The sequence below is a fragment of the Pollicipes pollicipes genome, unplaced genomic scaffold (genome assembly GCF_011947565.3).
Source record: "Pollicipes pollicipes isolate AB1234 unplaced genomic scaffold, Ppol_2.1 Scaffold_3447;HRSCAF=4054_pilon_pilon_pilon, whole genome shotgun sequence".
In the NCBI taxonomy this organism is placed as follows: Eukaryota; Metazoa; Arthropoda; class Thecostraca; order Pollicipedomorpha; family Pollicipedidae; genus Pollicipes; species Pollicipes pollicipes.
In genome coordinates this window covers 23860621-23882318 of record NW_023596297.1, presented here as the reverse complement: position 1 = coordinate 23882318, position 21698 = coordinate 23860621, and the positions used below count along the sequence as shown (strand labels likewise).

Below are 21698 nucleotides of genomic sequence, written 5' to 3'. Positions count from 1 at the left end.
TCCCGGGGCTTGGCTTCTTCCCTTGGGGTTCCTGTCGGCACCTTACCTCGGCAGGGTATGTCTTTGCATGTCAGAGCGGTTTTTAGGGCTCGCCAATCGGAATTATACAGAAGGTGTACTACTTTAAGAGGGTGCTACTACAGTCTGTCCGCATATGATGACAGCATCTCACGGCAATGCATGAGTCTTATTCATCGGTTCGAAGCCTTGCAGCTCAACCGACATTGTCAGCACGATGTGTTTATTTCTAATAAGGGTGAATCGCATTAATCGGACTCTTGTGTGAGGTGCACTGCGCTTATAGACGTATATGTGCCGAAACGTATATGAAGACATATACATATAAAGACGCGTATGTATACGTACCGAAAACGCTAGCTTTGCTTCAGTCTTCGCTTTCCGGGGCTTGGTCCGTATCCTTAGGATTGCTATTGGCATATGATCTCGGTAGAGCATGTCTCTGAATGTCAGAGTGGTTTTTAGGTCTTCCAATCGAACTGATGCAAGAGGTGCACTACTTTAAGAGGGTGCTACTACAGTCCGTCCGCACAACAGGATGGCGCATCTCACGACAGGGCATGAGTCGTAGCCATCGGACCGAAGTGTTGCAGCTCAACCGACGTTGTCAGCACGATGTGTTCATTTCTAATACGTGCGAATCGCATTATCCGGACTCGTGTATGAGGTGCACTGCACTACTAGGCGTATATGTGCTGTACTGAAAACGCTGGCCTTACCTTGGTCTTCGGTTCCCGGGGCTTGCGCTTTCTTAGGATTGCTGTTGGCATATAATCTCGGCAGAGTATCTTTCTGGATGTCAGAGCGATTTCTTGCCTCGCTCATTGAAATTGTACAAGAGCTGCACTTCTTTAAGAGGGTGCCTATACAGTCCCTCCGCACGACATGATGGCAGCATCTCACGGCAACGGAGTAGTCATATTAGTTGAACTTAAGTGTTGTAGCTGAAGGGACATTGTCAGCACGATGTGTTTAGCTGTAATAAGTGTGAATCGCATTATCCGGACTTGTGTACGAGGTGCACTGCGCTAATATACGTATATGTACCGTACCGAAAACGTTGGCTTTGCTCCGGTGTTCGGTTCCCGTGGTTTGGTCCGTTTTTTAGGATTGCTGGAAGTATTTCAGTTTAACCGATGTTGTTGGCTCTCTGTCTGTGTTGTCCATTTGCAAATATCAATTCAAGTTTCACAACTGGAAATAATTTAGGAAGTACAAGAAGTGCAATAAGATAAGAGTGTAGGCGCCTTTCCGGCCTGCTTGCGATGGGCCGTAAGTTATCAGATATTTTGATAAAAATGATTAAAGTTATGGTATGCAGGAAGGTCAAGCGCACCAACAGAGAATTTGAGACACGAATGTGAAGAACTGGGATACTTTTCACGGTTGCTTGTATGTCCGTGATTTGCTGATTCTGTTGCCCTTTTAGTACATGTGGTAAATCTTCTGCTGTCTCCGTGTTAAAAATCGTATTGCTGGTTTGTTGCCGAAATTATAATACTGTCATATGGTAACTTCTTGAAGATGATAGGCAATCATGCGATCATTGTGAGAAGCAATGGTCGAAGCGACTAAATGAATAATGCTGATTGCCTCCTCTTTTTTGTGGTCCTTAAGACATCGTCCGGGTTGTATGATACCAAAGTTGGGCAATTCTGCTAACGCGAGCTGATTAGGCCCTTTTCGTACTGCGCGTAAAACGCTCGCGGTGAATATTTTTCTTCTTCTAAAAAGGGGGAAGTTCTTGAAGAATACTGCATAATTGGCGTGGGCCCGTTCTGTCTAAAACGGTATTAATCAACCCATCTAGCAAAAAATCTTTGCAATATTGGCGTCAACAGATTCACAAAAAATTGAATGCTTCTAGAACCTTTCTCTAGCTCCAAATCCCATATAATGGCATCAAATGCCTGCCCACCTCACACCTTCCACTCCACCGATTCGTACCACCCGACGCCGAAGATCCTATATACCAGGTAATTACCAAGCAATTCGCTTACACTATGCGCGAGCCGCCGTATGACGTCAGTGGAAGTCACTTCCCCGGCTGCCCGCAACGAGCACCGAAAAGGTGGTCGAGATCTTAGTCGCCTGAAGTTTTGGGAACACGCTGCGATTTCAATGTGCGCAATATCCTGCCGCATGACGCATACGGATCGCCCATTCACTGTGACCACAGCTGTTGTCGCGGCTGCCGCGAACGTTAATGCGGTCGTCGTCGCTGGCGAGACGGTCGACGTCACTGCTGTTTCGACTGCTGCCGCCACTCTGCGGGACGGTCACGAGCGGTCGTGGGGGCCGAAAATCCTGACGGCTTGCTTCAGAACATGCACCCGCGGGGCAGGCGTACCAGGCCGTCTCACCGACTGCCGACGCCCGTGACGCCCCTTCCCCGACGGATTCCAAATATACCTCTCTTTGGGTCCTGCACGAGGACGCGCTTCGCGGTACAGAGTCGCCTGAGCGAGCCGGTGCTTGCATCGTCGCACTCGACTGTGAACGTTCCGGAAGTCTGCCACCGACTGGTCGCATGCATCCACCACCTGTTTCCGTGCGTCGGCGAGCGCCTGGTGCTGTGCCGACACGGCCAACTGTAGCCAAGTGGCCTTGGGCGGGCAAGGGGCCATCTAAACGTGAAGTGTTGCGTAGCATCAGGAGGCCGCATACACGGGTCAGGTGGGTTGGCCCAATCACCGCCCACCCTCGGCCAGACACGGTCACCCTGTCGCCCGGACCGCCGGCGACCGAGCGCAGCGCGGTCATAACCAAACAACAGGCTCCTCTCCGAGCAGCTCGGCGGGTTACAGGACTTCTCTAAGCTGTGTGACAAGCTCGGTGGCCGAGTGGCGACTTGCGATCCTTGGGGATCTGGGTGGCGTTTTCTCCTTCCCAGCAGGGGCAGAGCCGGGGGACGCGCTCTCGCCCAACACCGAGCAGACCGGATTCCCGGATATATATTCTTCGTTATCCGAGTGCATTACTCCAGTTCTGTAGCGAGGGCTGGCAATTCTATTGGAATCTGACCTTTTGAAGTGGAAGTGAAATCCGAGGGCTTTAGAAAGGAGGAGGGCGACACCACGGCGGTGCGTGGTCCTTTCCCTGATGACATCCTGGATCCACCCCCGCATTGCGCGACATTTGTTTCTGATAAGACCGGTATGCATAACAACGGCCTCGACACAGGCATTAGACCAACTTAAGACTGTATACTTGCATTGTCGGGCTGGGGCTGCACGTCTGTAAGCAATACGTGCACGCATTTATCAGTGTCCTGCGCGTACCCTCCCTTCCAGTGAAGGCGTGCGTGCCATGTGAGCCGAGCGACGGCAGCCTGTTACCACGCGGTAGTTGACCTTGAACCATGCGCGGCGAACGCACGAGACAGGCGATAGCGCGGCAGACTTCCGCTGTTCCCCTATCCCGTGCGCTCGTGGTCCGCTCACTGATCTCCTCCTCCTGGTCACCGGTTCTGACGGTTGCTTCAGGCGCCACAGGCGCCGGGCGATACGTCACCGCTGACCCGTCCCCGTCGGCCCACCCACCCCTTGACCGCGGCGTCTCCGCCCCTGCGGCCCAAGGACAACGCCAGCCGCCACGCGTGCGTCCCGGTCCACCATGGCAGACGCAGCAGCGCAGCCGGCGCGGGGAGCGGGCCGCGAAGGAACTCTCGTCTCCCCACCTTCACCACAGCAACGGTGGGTTGCCCGACGCTGATTCCGTGGGGAGTCGAGAATAGGCCGGGTTAAGGGATTTATGCGCTCAGCGGCGTTTCTCTGCCCACGGACTTTATTTGGATTATTCAATGGTAGACTGCAAAAAATGCATGTTACTCCGATCATGTCCGGCGTGGTGGCCTACTTGCGCCAAACATTTCAGCGTAGGTGCGCCGTCAACCCGCGTGCCCCAACGTCGGTGCGCAGTTGCTACTGCTTTCATGCTTGGAGATCCAGTGTTTCCAAGGAATTTTTATTTCATAATGGCATTTGCTCACAAATGTGCAGCACAGATTTCTCAAATTCAGATAGTCTAAATCCAATCTAAATTTTGCCTAAATTGCGTGCGGCACAGATACCTGTTATATCCAGGACATCGATGTCGCTTCGGTGTCCGATGCAGGGGATGGAATGTTTTGTTGGCCGAACAGAAGACCATGAGAACGTCGAAATAAAGTCGGAAAGGACGGGAGTAAAGGAGAATTTTCCTGACCATTCTTTCCAATCATCACCATGGACGGTGAATGGTAAACTTCCACGAAGATTGAAGTTGGAAGCAGGAATGTAGTTCCTCATTCAGTTGGAGGAAGTTCCAGTCCCCTCCCCTCAACGCGGAACCCGAGCCCCTCCAACTTTGAGAAGAAAAGTAGTTCTATTCCGGAGAGAAATATGTTCGTTGGAGTATTTTGCGGGTACGGTACGTCAGTTGTCAGTTTTCAGCCCCCCCCCCCCCTCCTCTTCCCTATCAAATTTGCGAAACTGCACCCCTGGACAGGAGGACGCTGTCCGTGCCCTTTCCCTGTCTGGGTGCGGCTTTGTCAACAAACTTACTTGGCAGCAACATGAGCAAGACATTCAAGCTGCTCCCCCGAAGTGCAGGCATGTGCTGATACAGTCGGAGGAGAACCGCATAGTTTGGGCTGCTGAGACCGGAGTCGATATGACTCCTTTTCGACCAATGTGGGGTTTCACTTACACCTTATTTTTGCGGGCATGTGAAACGCACTGAGCAGATGTGCGTCTGGCCTAGTATTGTGAGGTGGTGGGGGTGGGGCTTAGATAACGCTCATCTAAAGAGAACCTAAGGGGCCGCCTAGTGGTGCCGCCTAGGCGCAAAATGCGGGCTCAGTGGAGAGGGGGGCGGGCCGCCGCCGACAGCCTTCCCTGACTGCGCCCCTGGTGTTCAGGCTGGCAACAGGTTTCATGGCCAGGCGACCGTCGCCGAGCCAACGGCCTCTCGGGCAGCGACCCGTTTATCCACTGACCAACCACGGACGGAGCTCCATGGTCGTCCACTCGCAAATCGCGGGCAGCTCGAATCGCTTGTGGTACAGCTACGCTTACTGATGGCCGCCGTAGACCCTGGCTGGATGGTCAACAGTCGAGCCAGGCGTTGGTCACCAGGAGAACGCTGGTTCGCAGATACTCCATCTGAGGCCAACATTGATAGCGAGGCACGCTGTCAGTGGCAGTCTTTGACGTTTTTGTCGTGGCCGATGCATCCGGACTTCGCTTTTTCTGATGAAATACGTGGAGTATTTCCTGCCATTTTCAGCCCACTCCCCTGGTTACGCACTGATTAACGCAGACAAAACTCCAAACCCACCCTACCCCGCTTGGTGTGCTGTATTAAGTTTAACGCCCCAAATAGGTGGTGTCCATTTGGCCCCTAATTGAGCTAGATGCCTGGAAAAGAATGGGACGTTGTGTTGGCATGAGAGGAAACCAACGGTTGATATTTTCCAAAATATTTTATCGCCGTTGATATTTTACCACATATTTTCAAAGACATATAAGCACGACTTGCGAACACACCTGAGCGTAACGTTCTGCTTCTTGTTTTGTCATGTTTCGGTTATGCTTCACTAACAACTTGTACCGCCATACGTAACGTGATTTAAGGACAGCTCCATTGACCTAGGACCCAAGGTTGATGATTGCTTATCTCATTTATGAAGGTCCTATTGTCTTCACTCACATAAACTTGATGATGCTCACAGCGGTATTTTTCGCCATGTATTTAACTACACAAAATGGCAAGAAACTGCACATCTCTGAAGCAATGCAGTTCGATTATGATTTAGAGTGAAATTAGAATAAACACTCTCTGGAAGTTTAACGCCGGAAACAAAGGGGATTTAGGGACACCGAATTCGCAGGGCGTGTTGACCTGTACGTGAACTCTTTTGTGTTGAAATTTGAGGTTCCTAAGCCATGATCTTCAGGCCAAATACGATCAACCAAATCAAACTGTGGACTGGTGTTCAAAGTGCCCTAGACCTTCTCATGAAACCACCGTGAAGCTAGAGAGCTGTCTAAGCTAGAGGTTACTGGTGCTCAATTAGGGTCAGTGGCCTTGTTTGACCATGCGGGACTCATGGTGACCAAAATCATACAGGACTGCTTTGATTTGAGATTTAAAGACGTGTCAAGGATTACGCTAGGTATCTATTTTTTCACAAACAAAATGTTGACCTGGGTCATTTTGGTTTAGTGACCTATTCTTACCTTTAACAAGTCGACGAAAAATTTGTAATGCGGCTCCTATTATCGATAAATCCGAAATGAACCCTAGAAATTACCCGATGCAGCAAGCTTTAGAATAAACAGCAGATTGGTTTTGACCTTGGTATAACCTTCATACCTGGCCCTAGGTAATGGAATTTGTGAACTCAATCGTTATGTTGCCTCGGAAACTATTTCAGAGATGTATGTCTTCGTCTAACACTCAGTCATTGCATCAGGCCTGACTTTGACCTGCCGTAGGTCAGCGACCTTACAAAGTACATCTTGATTTTTCATTCCAAACAATCTGCTATTGAATTGTCTATAGATATGCAACATTTGGTGCGGCTATGCCGGACTGTTCAAAGATTATTCCGAAAAGCCTTCGGGGTCAAATTGACCCCACCCAAGCGCGTGTTAAATCGGCGAATCAAATTTACTTGAAGAAATATTGCTACACGAATTTCTTGACACTTATTTCCTTACAAGAAGCGTATACGGCGCCGAATGATAGTGAACGATCAGAGATAAGTATCCACCGTGCGCGACGGTATTTCCATAATAATTGTTCAGGATTGTTGTGTTGGAAAGTGCTGACGTCTTGAGGCTTTCCCGCATATATGGATGGTCTGAGCCCTCGTGCATATGGACCGATTGATTAAAAAGAGACAACGGGACCGTTCCAAAGATGGTTGAAAGCACAGAACTCACGAGTGTTTGGAGACCACTGGACGATGCACGCTGAATGTGTCAGCAAACTGAAAGCCGTATTATGCGTGTGTCATTTATGCAATCGCTATGAGGTGCTTTCTCAGGACGTGGGAAAACTTTGTCAGCTCGTTACGGTTTCCTCAGTGCGTGCGCACTAAATAAATGTACTAGCATTCGCCCATTTGTTAAGTGCTCTATTCGAGGCTTCGAGGGCGATTTTAACGTGCGGCTCACAAAATATTGAATCGGTGGCAATGAACGGTTTGCTGCATTTGAAACCGCTTTACGAACAGCGGTACCGCCGCGAACACCGCATCCTGGGATAGCCCAGTTTTGAATACAGCATAAATTATCTGAGCAGCAGGTCAAAAGCAAATTATGCTACTATTTCCACCGTCTGGTACCGGCGAGGTCTTGTTAGCCTCCCCTTATCTAATTCGTTTGGCCAGATTTGGCCGCTTCACTGGGCTTTTGGGCTGAGCGACGAACATGGTAGCGGAAATGTTACAAATGAAATGTATGTTTATGGCCAACCAGGCGCGGTGATATCGCTTTCAGAGCCAGCTTTGTTTTTGATAGCGCTCTCTCTGTTGTCACCACCAGCGCTATATCGCCCACTAGCGTTATGTCGTCAAAGCACTCTATCGCACACTGCCATTTTCTCCGACCTCCACCTGCCTCACTCATTTACTTGAACCGGGCGCAGTGTTGTCGCGTTGCTTATGGCACGTGCTCTGCGCCGCTGGTGTTTGTCGCTGGTGTTTATCGCTGTCTGCCGACAGATGTCTCTGACTCGGACGGAGCTGTTTGTGGACGGCCACTGGCGCAAGTCCTCTGATGGGTCGACGTTTGAAGTGGTGAACCCTGCCAATGGCGCCCGTCTGCAGGCGGTCAGCGACGCCACGGCGGAGGACGTGCGGGACGCCTGCCAGGCGGCCGCCAGCGCCTTCGCAGCCTACCGGAAAACTACGGTCAAGGTGCGGCGTTCACCAGCGGCTCTCGCTTCCGCCGCACAGAGGTCTAGCCGTAGACCAGCAGTCTGTTCTCAGCGGCTTCGCTGAGCTCAGTTCTCGTGTGGCATGACTGGTCAGCTCCGATCTGTCCTGGTGTGCTGTAATGTTCCGCAAACCTGCTGAACTCCCAGCTCTCCGCCACGCCATATCGTTATTTTGTGTTAAATCTGAAGTGTTTGGACAGTCACCCCTAACAGTCAATCTAAAAAGCGTCCGACGGTCAATCCCTCTCGACTGAGGTCGCAGGACAAACGTCACCGGCAGCACGATTCAAGAAATCTAGTCGTCCATAACTTACTGCTGTCACTGGTGCTTGAACCGACTTTTTCCCCTGAGCGCAAAACGGCGGGAGAAAGTTTGTGTCAAATGACCCCGCATCAGGATTACTGGATATCTATGCAGCGCAGGCGTAGCGCTGAAGAAGGCTGACGGCGCTCGCGCGCTCGCGCGTTCGTCTCCTGCGGCGCGGCGCCTGGACGTGATTACATGTGGCCTCCACGCAGGAGCGGACGGCCATTCTGCACAAAATCCGAGACCTTCTCTTGGAGTCCAAGAAAGAAATCGGGGAAATTCTGTGCCTGGAAAATGTAAGTACGTGCCCGCAGAAATAAGGCATTTCACGGTGGGAGCTGACCAGCCAATGTTATATCAGTACCAGCTAGTACCGCGTTATAAATATCAGCCGCCGGTATCAGGCGACATGTGTAGGAACCAAGGGCCCAAGTTCGGAAAACAACATTATGGAGCATGAAATCCATATCTGTGGGGGAGAAGAGCCGCAGGGTCTTTGACATTGATATTGGATTTTCATTGGGTGGTGGGGAGAGGGGATGGGACACATGTGAGCATGGCTCCGTCAAAGGCATACATGGCTCCACCCCATGGGTAGAGTCCCGTGACATAATATCTTTGTGCGGGGTGCTGGCTTAAACACACATTCTGATTAATTGCAACATTGATGGCAATGTGGTGCCAGGTAGACAACGCATACGAACTCCATGCCGAGTAAGCGATGAGCTATGTGTGATTTGCGTAGCTCTAGGCGTGTTAAATGGTGAAGCTCCCATGCCTGGTTACAGTCGTGGTCGCGCCATGCACGCACCCTTCACATGTTTACGGCGGTGTGGATGATGACAAGTTCTGCTGTTTAGCGAGTCCTTAGACGGACTGTTTGTGGGCTGTGGGCGTCGTGGAGATGGGCGAAGGTATCGGAGGGTGCCGTGTGGCCAACACATCCGGGGTAAACCACGACCATGTGGCCCGGTCGGGTGACTGCCCTCCCAGACCCCGGGGTCACCACCTGCCCGGGGTCTGGGAGGTGACCGTGCGCGGAGTCACCATGTCTAAGGCCCGCGGGTATCTGCGGTACTTCAGAGCGGGTCGTGTGTCCGGCAGGGAAAGCCGCTGGCCGAGGCCGAGGGAGAGGTCGGCTTCGCCGCCAGCTTCTTCGACTGGTTCGGGGCCGAATGCCGCCGCGCCTACGGCCAGCACATCCCGCCGCCGGCCGGCGACCGGCAGCTGGTCACCGTCAAGCAGCCGTGCGGCGTCGCGGCCATCATCACCCCGGTCAGTGACCCCGGCTCAGCCTGCGGCCTCGGTGTCACTGCCGGTCGGTGAACCTCACCTGTACCGGCTGTCTCGGCTAACACTGTCGGTCAGAACACGCTAACGCAGTCTGCACTTTCAGCTATTCCTAGAGTGCTCCTGGGACTTGTTGATCAAGCTTCAGTTACGTTTCTCTTGGCAAGGCATGTGTGGCCTGACCAATTTGTTTGGACCCGTGAGCTCTTGTTTGTTCAAATGTTCTCACGTGTTTTATGTAAATGACCATGTCACTAAGCAAGATGCATTTGTAACGCAAACTCAACTTTTTGTGCTGCCACTAATTCAAAACCATGAACCTCCATTGTCCATCTGCACCTAGCGAAGAGAGTAGAACAGGCAGGGCCTACGGCACACTTGGCACAAGTTTCAGTATCGGGTGTCATCCCGGTGTCTCTCCAAATGCTTGGTCTTCCCACCAGAGTCCCCACCCTCCCCGGTCGCTTCTAACCGCGCCGCCGGCCCACCACCAGTGGAACTTCCCGATCGGGATGCTGGCGCGCAAGACGGCGGCGGCGCTGGCGGCCGGCTGCTCGGTGGTGATCAAGCCGGCCGAGGACACGCCGCTGACGGCGCTCGCGTTCGCCGCCGTCTGCGAGCGCGCCGGCCTGCCGCGTGGCCTCGTCAACGTGGTGCCCTGCTCGCGCGGCCGCGTCGCCGAGCTGGGCCGCCTGCTGTGCGCCGAGCCGCTGGTGCGCCTGCTCAGCTTCACCGGCTCGACGGCCGTCGGCCGCCTGCTGTACCGCGACTGCGCCGATGCCGTCAAACGCATTCACCTGGAGCTGGGCGGCAACGCGCCGTTCGTCGTGTTCGACTCGGCGCCGCTGGAGCTGACCGTGCGTGGCGCGCTGGCCGCCAAGTTCCGCAACACGGGCCAGACGTGCGTCTCCACCAACCGGCTGTTCGTGCAGGCCGGCATCTATGACAGGTCGGTGGGACGCCACGACCTGGCTCTGCGCCGTCGCTCAGGGGCCGGACCACCGGCCGGAACACCGGGCGGACCACCGGCGCGGTGTCAGGCCGGTCCGGTTTATGAGAGGGATTGGGGTTTGATGATTGTTCCCGCAGGTGGACTGTCTGGGTAAGGATTTGTGGTGGGGATTGAGAGCTGGAGGAGCGGGCTATGGATATTTTTATGTGATCATTGAGAACGGAGGATAGCCTTTGAGTGGGATTGTTGTTCTGGCGCGCTACAAACAGTGTATTGAGGAGAAAGGTAAAATATTTATAGCATGACTGATATCAGGCAGGGCGTTGATAATAAGCTCATTATGCTTACGAGTAGTATGTAACAAAGTAAAGGCTGCAAGATGCACCCTGGTACGTTGAGATGCAAGGAGAAAGGAACAAATCATTTGCGTACGCTCGTACGCTGCGTGTATATACACGAGCGACCTGTTATTGTGCTGCTAAACCTCCGTTTGGCTTGAACGGCCATGCCGACACGGGAAATCTGCATCCCAGGTTTGTCGAGGCACTGGCGGAAGGCATGAAGAAAACTCTCCAGGTGGGAGACGGCATGGTGGCCGGCAACAACCAGGGTCCGCTGATCAACAAGCGGCAGCTGGAGAAAGTACGTACAGAGTCAGCCAGTCTTGGAGCTCTCCCTCGTGTGGACGTCTCCCGCCGTGCCCGCCTGCCGCGCCGCTCTGACGTGACGGCTGCGCGAGGCCGCTGACGCCGGGCCGTGCGGCCGCTCTGCCGCCAGGTCCAGGCGCTGGTGGCGGACGCTATGGCGCACGGCGCGCAGGTGGTGATGGGCGGCCGCCAGCCGCCGCAAGGTGGCCTCTTCTACGAGCCGACGCTGCTGACAAGCGTCAGTCGCCAGATGCGTCTCTACACTGAGGAGATCTTCGGCCCGGTGGTGGCCGTGTACAAGTTCAGCACTGAGGAAGAGGTGATCCAGATGGCCAACGACACCAACATGGGCCTGGCAGGTAGGTGCGGTGGGCGCTTGCGGACGGTACCGCGCGCACGCCGGCCGCAGGCCGAACCAGAGCCCGTGTCTGGTGGTCATTCACAGTGCGTTACACTGGCACGCTGACGTTCGCCGGATGCACGATGGCTGAGACAGTGCGGGAATGCCGCTGAAAATATTGTCTTCTTTGGAAATTGACTTCGGGAGGTTTGCGTTAACTTCGAACGGTCCTTTTTGGAAGGGCTGCATGTGAAAAGGACGCGACGTGCAGCAATTTTGATGATTTCAATGTGTTCGTACAGCCACTTTATCAGATCGCAGACCTGGATTATCACAGGCTGTCTGCTTCGGTAGTCGCCAATAGCTACCAGAAAAAAATAGCAGCCAAAGTCTTGCACCCACGTCCTAGTCAATATCGCGCAAGAACAATACATGCTAACTTCACCACCATCCATCGAACCTGACCATCGAACCTGATTATTGATTGGTTCTAGGCAGCTGCTTATGCTTACGGCAAATGCTTCATCTATTTCCAGGCTACTTTTACACCAGCGACTACCAGCAATCGTGGCGCGTGGCAATGGCGCTGGACTATGGGCTCGTCGGTGTAAACGAGGCGCTCATTTCAACCTGCGAGGCGCCTTTCGGTGGATTCAAACATTCCGGTTTCGGAAAGGAGGGCGGTCAGCAGGGCCTGGACGACTTCATGGAGACGAAGTACATCTGCTTCGGCGGTCTGAAGCTGTAGCCTGACCTCGAGAGCGCGCAGTCGCAAGCTGAGTCCGCGCTGAACAATGTGGGCGTCTGCAGATGACTGCCTCATGCAGGACCGAGCCCCAAGCCACCTGCCGGTCAGCGTCGTTTGCCAACTCGTGACGAAGTCGGGCCGGACCTGTCCACGGACCGTGACTAGTTCGACTCAGGGGAAAGAAGTGGTGATTGTCGGTTGCAGAACGCACTACAAAAGAATGGCTAGACCTGAACAACGCTTCCGATTTGCAATATTGTAACGAACGCTGTTGACTTTGAATACACATATTGCAGCCAAGCAACCTCTTTTTCTTGCCTGCAACGCTTTGTAATAACAAAATGATCACAAAAACGATGATCAAAAACCACTCGTTATCTCCTCTCTTTACTCCTCTCCCCAAGCATGCAGCTCTCTCTCTCTCTCTCTCTCTCTCTCTCTCTCTCTCTCTCTCTCTCTCTCTCTCTCTCTCTCTCTCTCTCTCTCTCTCTCTCTCTCTATCTCTCTCTCTCTCTCCTCTCTCTCTCTCTCTCTCTCTCTCTCTCTCTATCCTCTCCTCTCTCTCTCTCTCTCTCTCTCTCTCTCTCTCTCTCTCTCTCTCTCTCTCTCTCTCTCTCTCTCTCTCTCTCTCTCTCTCTCACTTGTTTTCCTTGCCTTTAGATTCAATGTGCTGCAGCCTTCACGCTCGGCCACGATTATATTTTAGGCTGCGCGTGTACACCCTCCGAAATGGAAAGTGGTTACGCACCGGGCTTTATACACCCTCCAAAACGGGGACGGGGGCTATCTGATAGCCTACTCGGGCACATTCGATCGTTCCGGAGCCCTCTATATTGGGACTTATGCACGTGCTATTCAAATGAGGCCCTACGCACTTGTCGGGGGCCCCCTCTGTTCGCCTCCTCGGCCACACTGGATTACTGGTGGGCCCTGTACGTTGATTTCCAGTGTTTGAATTTAGGACATTCTGCCCGTATCGGGGTCATCTGATAACCTTTTCGGGTTATGTATCTTCTGGGGCCTTCCGCATGGGATTTTAGATACTTCTTATTTGAATGGAGGTCCGTAAACTCCTGTCGGGGCCCCGATCTGATAAGATGCTCGAGCCCATTCGATCGTGGGGGACCTCTACATCTGGTTTGGGGTACTTCCTTTTCTAGTGGAGTGTCCTCCGCTCTTTTCGGGGGCCCTATCTGCTAACCCGGTTATTCAGGGCCTCCTACATCGTGCCGCGCGTAATTCATATTTGAACGGAAGGCTCTACGCTCTTGCCGGAGCCCCATCTGCTAACTTGCTCGGGCACACTTGAATATTCGGGGGCCCTCCACATTGTGTCTTGGGTACTTCCTATCTGAATGAAGGGACCTACGCACTTGTCGGGGACCCCATCTGTTCGCCGCTTCGGGCACATTAGATTGTTCGGAGGCCCTATATATTGGGTCTTGGTGTTTGTATTTAGGTCCCTACACTCCTGTCTGGGTGACCCGATAATCTGCTCGGGTATACTCCATCTTTTAGGGGCTCTCCGCACAGGGTTTTAAGCACTTCTTATTTGAATGAAGGACCTTGCGCTCTTGTCGGGCTCCTTTTGATACGTTACTCGGGCACATTACGTCGTTCTGGGGGCATTTACTTAGGATCTTCAGTGCTTACCATTCGAATGCACTCCCAACAAGAGCAATACGCTCTTGCTGGGAGTCCTATTTGTTAACCTGCTCGGGCACACTCGATCATTCAGAAGCCCTCTACATTGGGTCTTGGGTGTTTCCTATTTAAATGGAGGGCCCTACGCTTTTGACCGCGCCCTTTATGTTTACTTACTCCGATACACTGGATCATTCGAGGGTCCTCTGCACTGGGTCTTGAATATTTCCGATTTGAATGGAGGGTACTACGCTCTTTTTGGGAGCCTTATCTGTTGAACTGCTCGGGCACACTCGATCATTCAGGGGCCCTCTACATTGGGTCTTGAGTGCTTCCTATTTGAATGGAGGACCCTAAGCTCTTGACGGGGGCCTTATATGTCAGTCCGTTCTGGCGCACTCGATCGTTCAGAGCCCTACACATTGCGTCATGACTATTTCTTATTTGAATGGATGACCCTATGCTCTTAGCGGGCCCCATTTATTCAGCTGCTCGGGGCCGGTGGCGGATGCAGAGGGTGGGAGGGGGGGGGGGAAGAGGACCATGTCCCATGGACCATGCCGAGGGAACCTTAAGGCTCCAAAGGGGCCCATAACCGGCCGGACGGACGCAGTTTCCTTACAACAAAAACCCAACAAAATTGGATGCATTTGGGCCACAGATGACCAAGGACCATGACTAGCAAAAGTGAAGAGTTCATAAGTAAACGAAGTTCATTCTTCGCTGATTGAGAGACTGTTGCTTGGGGGAAATTTTAGTGCTCATTACGCCGTCTAGAGGCATTACGCTGTTGGCTGCCTGTCCCTATGTGCCCACTTGCTGCGTCAATCTGATCGCTAAGGAGCTTTCCACGTTACCCTTGATATCTTCCCATTTTTTCGAATGGCCTAATGCGCTATTAGGACGCTATCTGCCTCCATGTCTGAGCACTATTGATCAATCGGGTTTTCCTCCACGGATTCTTCCCATTCGCCCGAAAGGCTACATACACTTTTTCCAGGGCCGCATATGCCAGAGTACACTCAGTTGCTCAGGAGCCCTTTATCTAAATCTCAGGTACTTTCTGCTTGCTTGAAGGGCCTTGTGCCGTTGCTAGGAATCTTATAAGGTAAGGCATGGAGACGCTCGGTGCTCAGGGGCCCTCAATTTTGATCGAGGACTCTCTCTCTCTCTCTCTCTCTCTCTCTATCTCTCTCTCTTTGGTCTCACTTGCGGCTGACTTTTCCCTCCTATCGAGACTCGTGTTGTTAACCTACCCGGGCGCTCTTGGTTGTACAGGGGTATTAATTTATAGTCTTGAATAATTCCGCTTTGCGCGGGGGGTCCTGTACTATGACCGGGCTTCATAGGTCAGCCTGTCGAGGTACTACCGATCGTTAAGGAACCCACCACGTTGGCCCACCACGTGAGTTCTTTTTGCTTGCTCTGAGGACCCTATACTTGTTGACAGGAGCCACTGTGATGGTCTCCTGCGGCGCCCATGACCGCTCAGGTTCCGTCCCTATTGGCCTTGGTGCCTTCGCCTTTGAGCAGCAGTCGAATACGCGCCGACGAATTTTTATGCGCAATTGCTGAACGTAATTCTACATGTCTGCGCCGTCGTATGCGTCATTTCCACTGGCTATTCGGTGTGTCATATCTATTTAGATTTACGGTCAACCTTCACGGGTCCTCAATATCTCTGTACCCCTCCCCTAGCATTAGGAACTACGGTGCTGCCCAATATGAAAATCCCTATTGAGAATTCATTCCGCTTAGAAGTGAAGCTAGTTGGCATCATCATGCCGCGCCCATAGACCATGAAGCCACCCACTTAACAGAGGCCGTCGTCGAGATTCGAACCCAGGCTTACCGTGCGTGAGACCAGTACGCTAGCCATCCATCCACTGAAATGCGGGCCCGGGAGCCAAAAATTCGTGATAAGAATAGAAATGGTCAGAGCGAGTTGACGGATTTCGTGATCGTTTGATGTCCATCACGCATAGAACCGACTTTTCGCACGGAATTCCGCATCTTTGCACTTTCTTCCCTTCAAGGCTGCCAATCCGCGTACGCTTGGCACGTACAACCATCTGAAAGATTTTTAGACCGTGTATAAGTCCGGTGCGTAGCCGCCCTCCGTTTTGGAGGGTGCATAAGCCCAGTGTGTAACCGCCCCTCCGTTTTGGACGGTGTGTACGCACTGCCTATTTTGTATGAACGGTGTTTGAGTTCTGAATTTCTCTAAATTATTTTTTGGTTTTATCTGATCTGCTACGTACAAAAATCTAAGCCATTGTCAAAAGTAGGACAATTTCTACCGATTCCCGGTGTTTGTATACAAAGTTGTTACATTAATTACTAAGTTTTGGCATTAACAGCATGAACAGCTATGGATTACTTACATTTCCTCGACATAACATGCGCTTTGGGTTCGTAACTAACGCACCTTTCCAGAGCCGGCACCGTCGCCGTAGCGCGGTGTTGCATGGGTTCTGCGGTGCTTAGGGCATACGAGTGTTTATAGGACCCAACACTACATTGCAATACAGCATTTCATCTAATTGACAGGATGTATGCCAGACGTGCTTTACAGTTCATAAGTTCAAGCCATGCTTCGAAAAGCAAGAAATGCTTGCGAATAAGCCAGAGACTTCTCTCATGCGCATCTACTTCATTAAACAAGAAGGCTTGGGATTTGCCAGAGCGTGATCTCGTTGACAGGAAACAGGAGAAGGGTCACATCGTTCTAGATATTGCTAAAGTGAAGCGTGAGCCATTTCTGAAGGAACTTTTCAAGGCAAATTTTGATCAAGAAATGCTATCATTTCCTGAAGTTTTGAATAAGGAGCAAGTAGATGCTTTGGATGAGAGGCTTGTTTCTTTAGGCTACAGGAATGGTGAGTGTTGGTTCTGCTTCCCACCAGTATTCATGTAATCACTTGCCTATTAACCACAACCACTTACTTGATTTACTGATTACTTTAAAATTATTACATGTGGTTTGGCAGGTGCAATTTTGGCATGCATCAATGATGTACCCATACTTTATCCATCAAATAGGGCATCTTGATAAACACCTCAACACAGTATATGAAGCAAAAAGGTAGAACAGTTTTAGAACTATTGATATGATGGAGTGCATTAACAGCACTTGGATGACCCCATTCAATATACTGGCCATTGGCAAGGTTTTGAGCATTTAGGGAAGGCATGCATTGCCATGTAGCATATGCCCAAACCCAAATCTGTGTCACATTATTGGATATTAGGGCATCCTGATAAGCCGAAAGCTAACAACGTTTATTTTCAGAGACATTCCATGCTGATCCAACATTGGACACACTTCAGCTTGGTGGTGTTTTTGGGCTGGAGGTGCCTGATGAGTATGGTGGTCTTGGGTACACCATGACTGAAGCAGCAAGAGTGCTTGAAGCGGTCTCAGCCAGCAGCCATTTTCAGACTGTGCTGGCCCATAATTTTCTTGTACAGGTGATAGCTCTATGGTTTTGTGAACTTCATCATGATTCTCTATAACTGTGTATATTTTGGCTATTTGCTTGTTTATGTCAGCAGCAGAGTGACCTTATGTTCCTGTTCAAGTGTCTGCTGACTACAGTCACCTTTAATTGCACTGCACACCTGAATATGAAAAAATGTTTTGAGTGTGAAATTCAAGGCAGGTAGACACAGCTTGGGTGGGAACTCTAGTGAAATGTGATGTTTGGCCACTGGGGCAGAAGTTGCACACTGTTGTGCTGTGCTTACATATCATAAAAGCTGTGAAGCATGCCAACCATGCTGTCCAATCTAGCAGTACATTCCTGGGTTATGCACCTGGTCCACTGTAACTAAACTCCTGCACTGTCTGCAGGCACTGTTAAAGGCCGGCTCAGCCGAGCAGAAGGCGCGCTTCCTGCCGCGGCTGGCACGCGGCGAACTGACGGCTGCTTTCTGCTGTGCCGAGCCGGCCGCCTCCTCCGACCTGGCAGGCCTGCGCTGCATAGCGCGTGACGACGGTGAGGCTGGCCCTCTGCTGCTGAACGGCCGCAAGGTGGGCGTGTCGCGTGGCCGAGCCGCCGACCTCCTGCTGGTCATCACCAATGCCCAGGTGAGGCTGCATGCGGCGCCCCCACCGAGCAGGGGAGGCTCTGATGCTGAGGCTGCTCTGGGAGGCTGCGGTCACTGCTTAGAGAGCTCAGAGAAATGGTTGGGGGATCTGCTGGGGTGGCACAATGCTGGCAGCATGGGAGCTGTGTATTGGAGTTGGCAGCTGTTTGTGTGGTGAGATCCAGAGCAGAAATCGAGTGTCACCATGGGTTAGTGGCCTTTCCCCAACATGGTTTTGTATGCATCACCTTTGACTGAGGAGGGATTCTGCATTACTGTACAGCATCTCAATGGCACATGGGGCATAGCATTTTGTTTGAATCCACCAAATGATCAAAACCACCATTCTGGACCCATGCCTCCGGTGCATGTTCCATCCCACCACTCCGCGGACCACATGCTTGTCCCTGTGACCAGGATTACGACCATCTGGGTAACCAGATGCAGCACCTGTCGGCCATGATTGTGGAGAAGGACGCCGGCGGGATCACGTACAGCACGTGCGACCCGGGCCTGGGCGCCGACCTTTGCGACTGTGAGTACGGGTTCGCGCGCCTGTCCGCGAATGCGAACCTCGCACTGCGGGGCCCCTGTGCTCAGCTTTTTGCTGCCCAGGATAAGACAATGCTGCACTGGACATTTTTGCGTGGTGATGCGTAATGTGCTAGATGATGAATAGACGACTAGTGTTGTGCTAGGTGATAAATGCCTTCACCAACCTGTGTTGTATTTGAGGAGCGTTCGGGCGGCTGCTGCTCAGAAACCGTCTCATCCCTTCTAGGTAGACATTATGAGGGGCTACTGACTGTGCAGTTGTAGCATACGCTGTTGTCGTATCGATAGCATCTAGGTGGGATCTGCCTCTGAGTAGCTCGTACACTGTGGCTGTATCGATAGCATCTAGGTGGGATCTGCCTCTGAGTAGCTCGTACACTGTGGCTGTATCGATGGCATCTAGGTGGGATCTGCCTCTGAGTAGCTAGTACACTGTAGCTGTATCAATGGCATCTAGGTGGGATCTGGCTCTGAGTAGCTCGGGGATAAGCGACTGCGTTTTGTGCTCACGTATCAGTTCCGTCGAAGCAGTAGGTTGAAATGTCCACGGGCAAAGTAATCTGTAGATATTGTATTTTCCTGCGCTGCGATTGATTCCAAGGTGATATGCCTCCGGCGATCGAAATCATGTATTAACCACAAAGAAGGTTAGATGCAAACGAATCCACTGCTGCGCCCGACTTGCACACAGGAGCCCATGTTTTAGCGCTACTTTCACTTGTTTTGTCATCTGTCAGCTTGGTTTGGCTCCTTGTTGCTGATGTCGCAGGCCGGTGAGATCAAGGAACGAGTCAATTGCACCTGCCGTTTCTTGACTTCCCCGTGTTGCCACCAGTTGGAGTTCCGCGACACGCCCGTGCCGCGCGAGAACATCCTCGGCGAGGTAGGCTCCGGCCACGCCGTGCTGCTGCCCGTGCTCAGCCACGTGCGCACCCTCTACCCCGCCCAGCTAGTCGGTGAGTGTGTGCGGCGGGCGGCGGCAGCGCGCGCTCGTCTCATGCAGCGCCTGTCGTGCGGGGGCATGTCGCCGCCCGGCAGGCTTTGTGTACTGACAGCAGTGATGCGCTTGTTTGATGGACGGGAAGCAGGTCTGTAGAAATCCATGGTGCTGAAGAAGCATACAAATGTGTGCAAATTATAGACTCAGGTGTATTGGTTGTCTCGTGTCTCAACTTGCAGTTCTGCTTGTGCACAGTGAGGTCAGCGGTTCAGTACACATTTGGTATGAGTTGGTCGTTGTCTATTCGGTGTGCCGCGGCAAGCAGCGGCTGCCGAAGTGAGACTAGCGCTGTCGACGGTGTCCTGGCAGGCTCGCTGCGGTCGCTGGTGGCTCTGACCACCGAGCACTGCCTGCACCGGCCGGCGTTTGGCCGCCACCTGGCCGACTTCGGCCTGACCAAGGTGGCACTGGCCGCCGTCAACCGCGACCTCTATCTCATGGAGAGCCTCACTTACGTCACGGCGGGAATCTTCGGTAGGGCTCGGCCGCGCGGTCGTCGGTGTACCGCTGGTGGCCGGTCTGGCCTTCGGCGCTCAACCTACTGCTGCTCATTGGTGTTACGTGGTCCAGTCTTTGCCTAAATCCACGAGTTTCTGAAATCGTAGTAAGGAAAGATACATTGTTGTAACATTTCTGTTCAGTGTGCCAACAGTGAGCGTTGTCCCATTGTTTATCAGCTACATGTCGGTGGCGCATTCTCGTGTTTTATTGTCAGTAATCTGCGGATGGCGATAGACCATGCTTTATTAGCCCTGGCATCCCATCGCTTTTTGCGGCCCGGGACACGGGTGTTTGCAGATGGCGCTGCATACCATGTCGATCCAACTCATGTGGGTCAGTTCCTGACCTGGGTTATGCTTGACCCTGTGGTGCGCGTTCCATCCGTGCTGACACTACGCTGCGATCTTTTGACCGCGCCTGCTCCCGACGTATAAGTTCCAAGTCTGTGACGGCCCCACTGCCTCGCTCAATGCTTAGCGGACCTGGGATACCGGGCGTGTGTCGTCCGTTTAGGTCTGACCTGGCTTGCCCACGTGACGCACCCTCTGGCTCCCACGGTTTCGATTAGATCCGAATCAGCCTGGTGACCTTGTAGCCCTGTGGACCTCCATCCCCTGCAGACCCTCCAACCCGTGCCGATCCAACAACCCTGCTGACCGCCCCCCCCCCCCCCCCCGCTGGCCCCATTTCCTGCTGACCCTCCACCCCCTGCGGAGCCGGCGCCCCCGCCGAGCCACCAACTTTGCTGACCCACCACCCCCGCTGAACCAACAGGCCCTGCTGCCCCAGCAATAACTGCTGACCCAGCGGTAAATGCTGACCCAGAGGTCTCTGTTGATCCAATAGTCCCTGCTGGCCCAGCGGTCCCTCCCGACCCAGCGGGCCTTGCTGACCCAGTGGGCCTGGCTGACCCAGCGGGCCTTGCTGACCCAGCGAGCCTGGCTGACCCAGCGGGCCCTGCTGACCGCCCGTCCCCGCTCCGTTAGACCTGACCGAGAGTCCGGACTACATGCTGGAGGCGGCCGTGTGCAAGGTGACCGGCTCGGAGCTGGCCCAGCGCGTGGTGGACCGCTGCCTGCGACTGCTCGGCGACAAGGGCTACTACCGGTCAGAGCCGGCGCGGACTCCGCTCTTACCGACGCGCCACCCCTCGGGGCTGCGCTTCCCCGCCCCTGCGCGACACATTTCCCTACTCCTCGCGTTCAAGCCGCCGGCTACCTTGCCCGTACACTCCGTGCTTCGGTGGAAGCAGGAACGTGGCACGGGCTGAGCAGTTATGTGACAATTTTATTTTTGGTGTTAGTGTCCATAAACTTTTCTGCGAAGTGATTGAGACGGGATATAAGTACAACAGATGGAACATCCTATCGCCATTACCTTGTGTGTTAGTATGTACACAATGTTCACACCGTTTGCATACAGATGATGTGCATAAGAGTGTTCTGTAGTATCTGTCGGAGGCGTGTTGCAGTTGGCGAGTGGGCTGTCCTAAACGCAGCGCTAGTGACGGCCTGCTGGCCCCGAGCGGAGGCTTGCGGCGCGTGATACCGTAGCGCCTGCCCTGTGCCCAGGCGGGAGGAGACGGGAGACACGGCCGAGCGGTACCTCCGGGAGACGCGGGCTGCTCTCCGCTACACCGGCTCTAACGAGCTGCTCCGGCTCTTCATCGCCCTCGGAGGTA

The 21698-nt window shown here is 53.0% G+C and overlaps 2 protein-coding genes across 3 annotated transcripts in view; both read left to right on the top strand.

Moving 5' to 3' along the window:
• Positions 1-3641: 3641 nt before the first annotated feature.
• Positions 3642-12528, top strand: LOC119091735 (succinate-semialdehyde dehydrogenase, mitochondrial). Its single transcript, XM_037214588.1, has 8 exons — positions 3642-3713; positions 7730-7924; positions 8464-8547; positions 9356-9526; positions 10036-10490; positions 11027-11135; positions 11271-11499; positions 12017-12528. Exons 2-8 carry the CDS (start codon positions 7730-7732, stop codon positions 12226-12228), a joined length of 1455 nt encoding a protein of 484 aa, XP_037070483.1. The 5' UTR covers positions 3642-3713; the 3' UTR covers positions 12229-12528.
• Positions 12529-16324: 3796 nt separating this feature from the next.
• The window catches only part of LOC119092650 (complex I assembly factor ACAD9, mitochondrial), a 30798-nt gene continuing 25424 nt past the window's right edge, over positions 16325-21698 (top strand). For both annotated transcript variants that reach the window (XM_037215612.1, XM_037215611.1), the window contains exons 1-8: positions 16325-16751; positions 17165-17343; positions 17726-17962; positions 18379-18495; positions 19352-19472; positions 19826-19990; positions 21004-21124; positions 21589-21695. In XM_037215612.1, coding sequence (XP_037071507.1) covers positions 16424-16751; positions 17165-17343; positions 17726-17962; positions 18379-18495; positions 19352-19472; positions 19826-19990; positions 21004-21124; positions 21589-21695 — 1375 coding nt within the window. In that variant the 5' untranslated portion in view covers positions 16325-16423. The remainder of the gene's footprint in view (positions 16752-17164; positions 17344-17725; positions 17963-18378; positions 18496-19351; positions 19473-19825; positions 19991-21003; positions 21125-21588; positions 21696-21698) is intronic.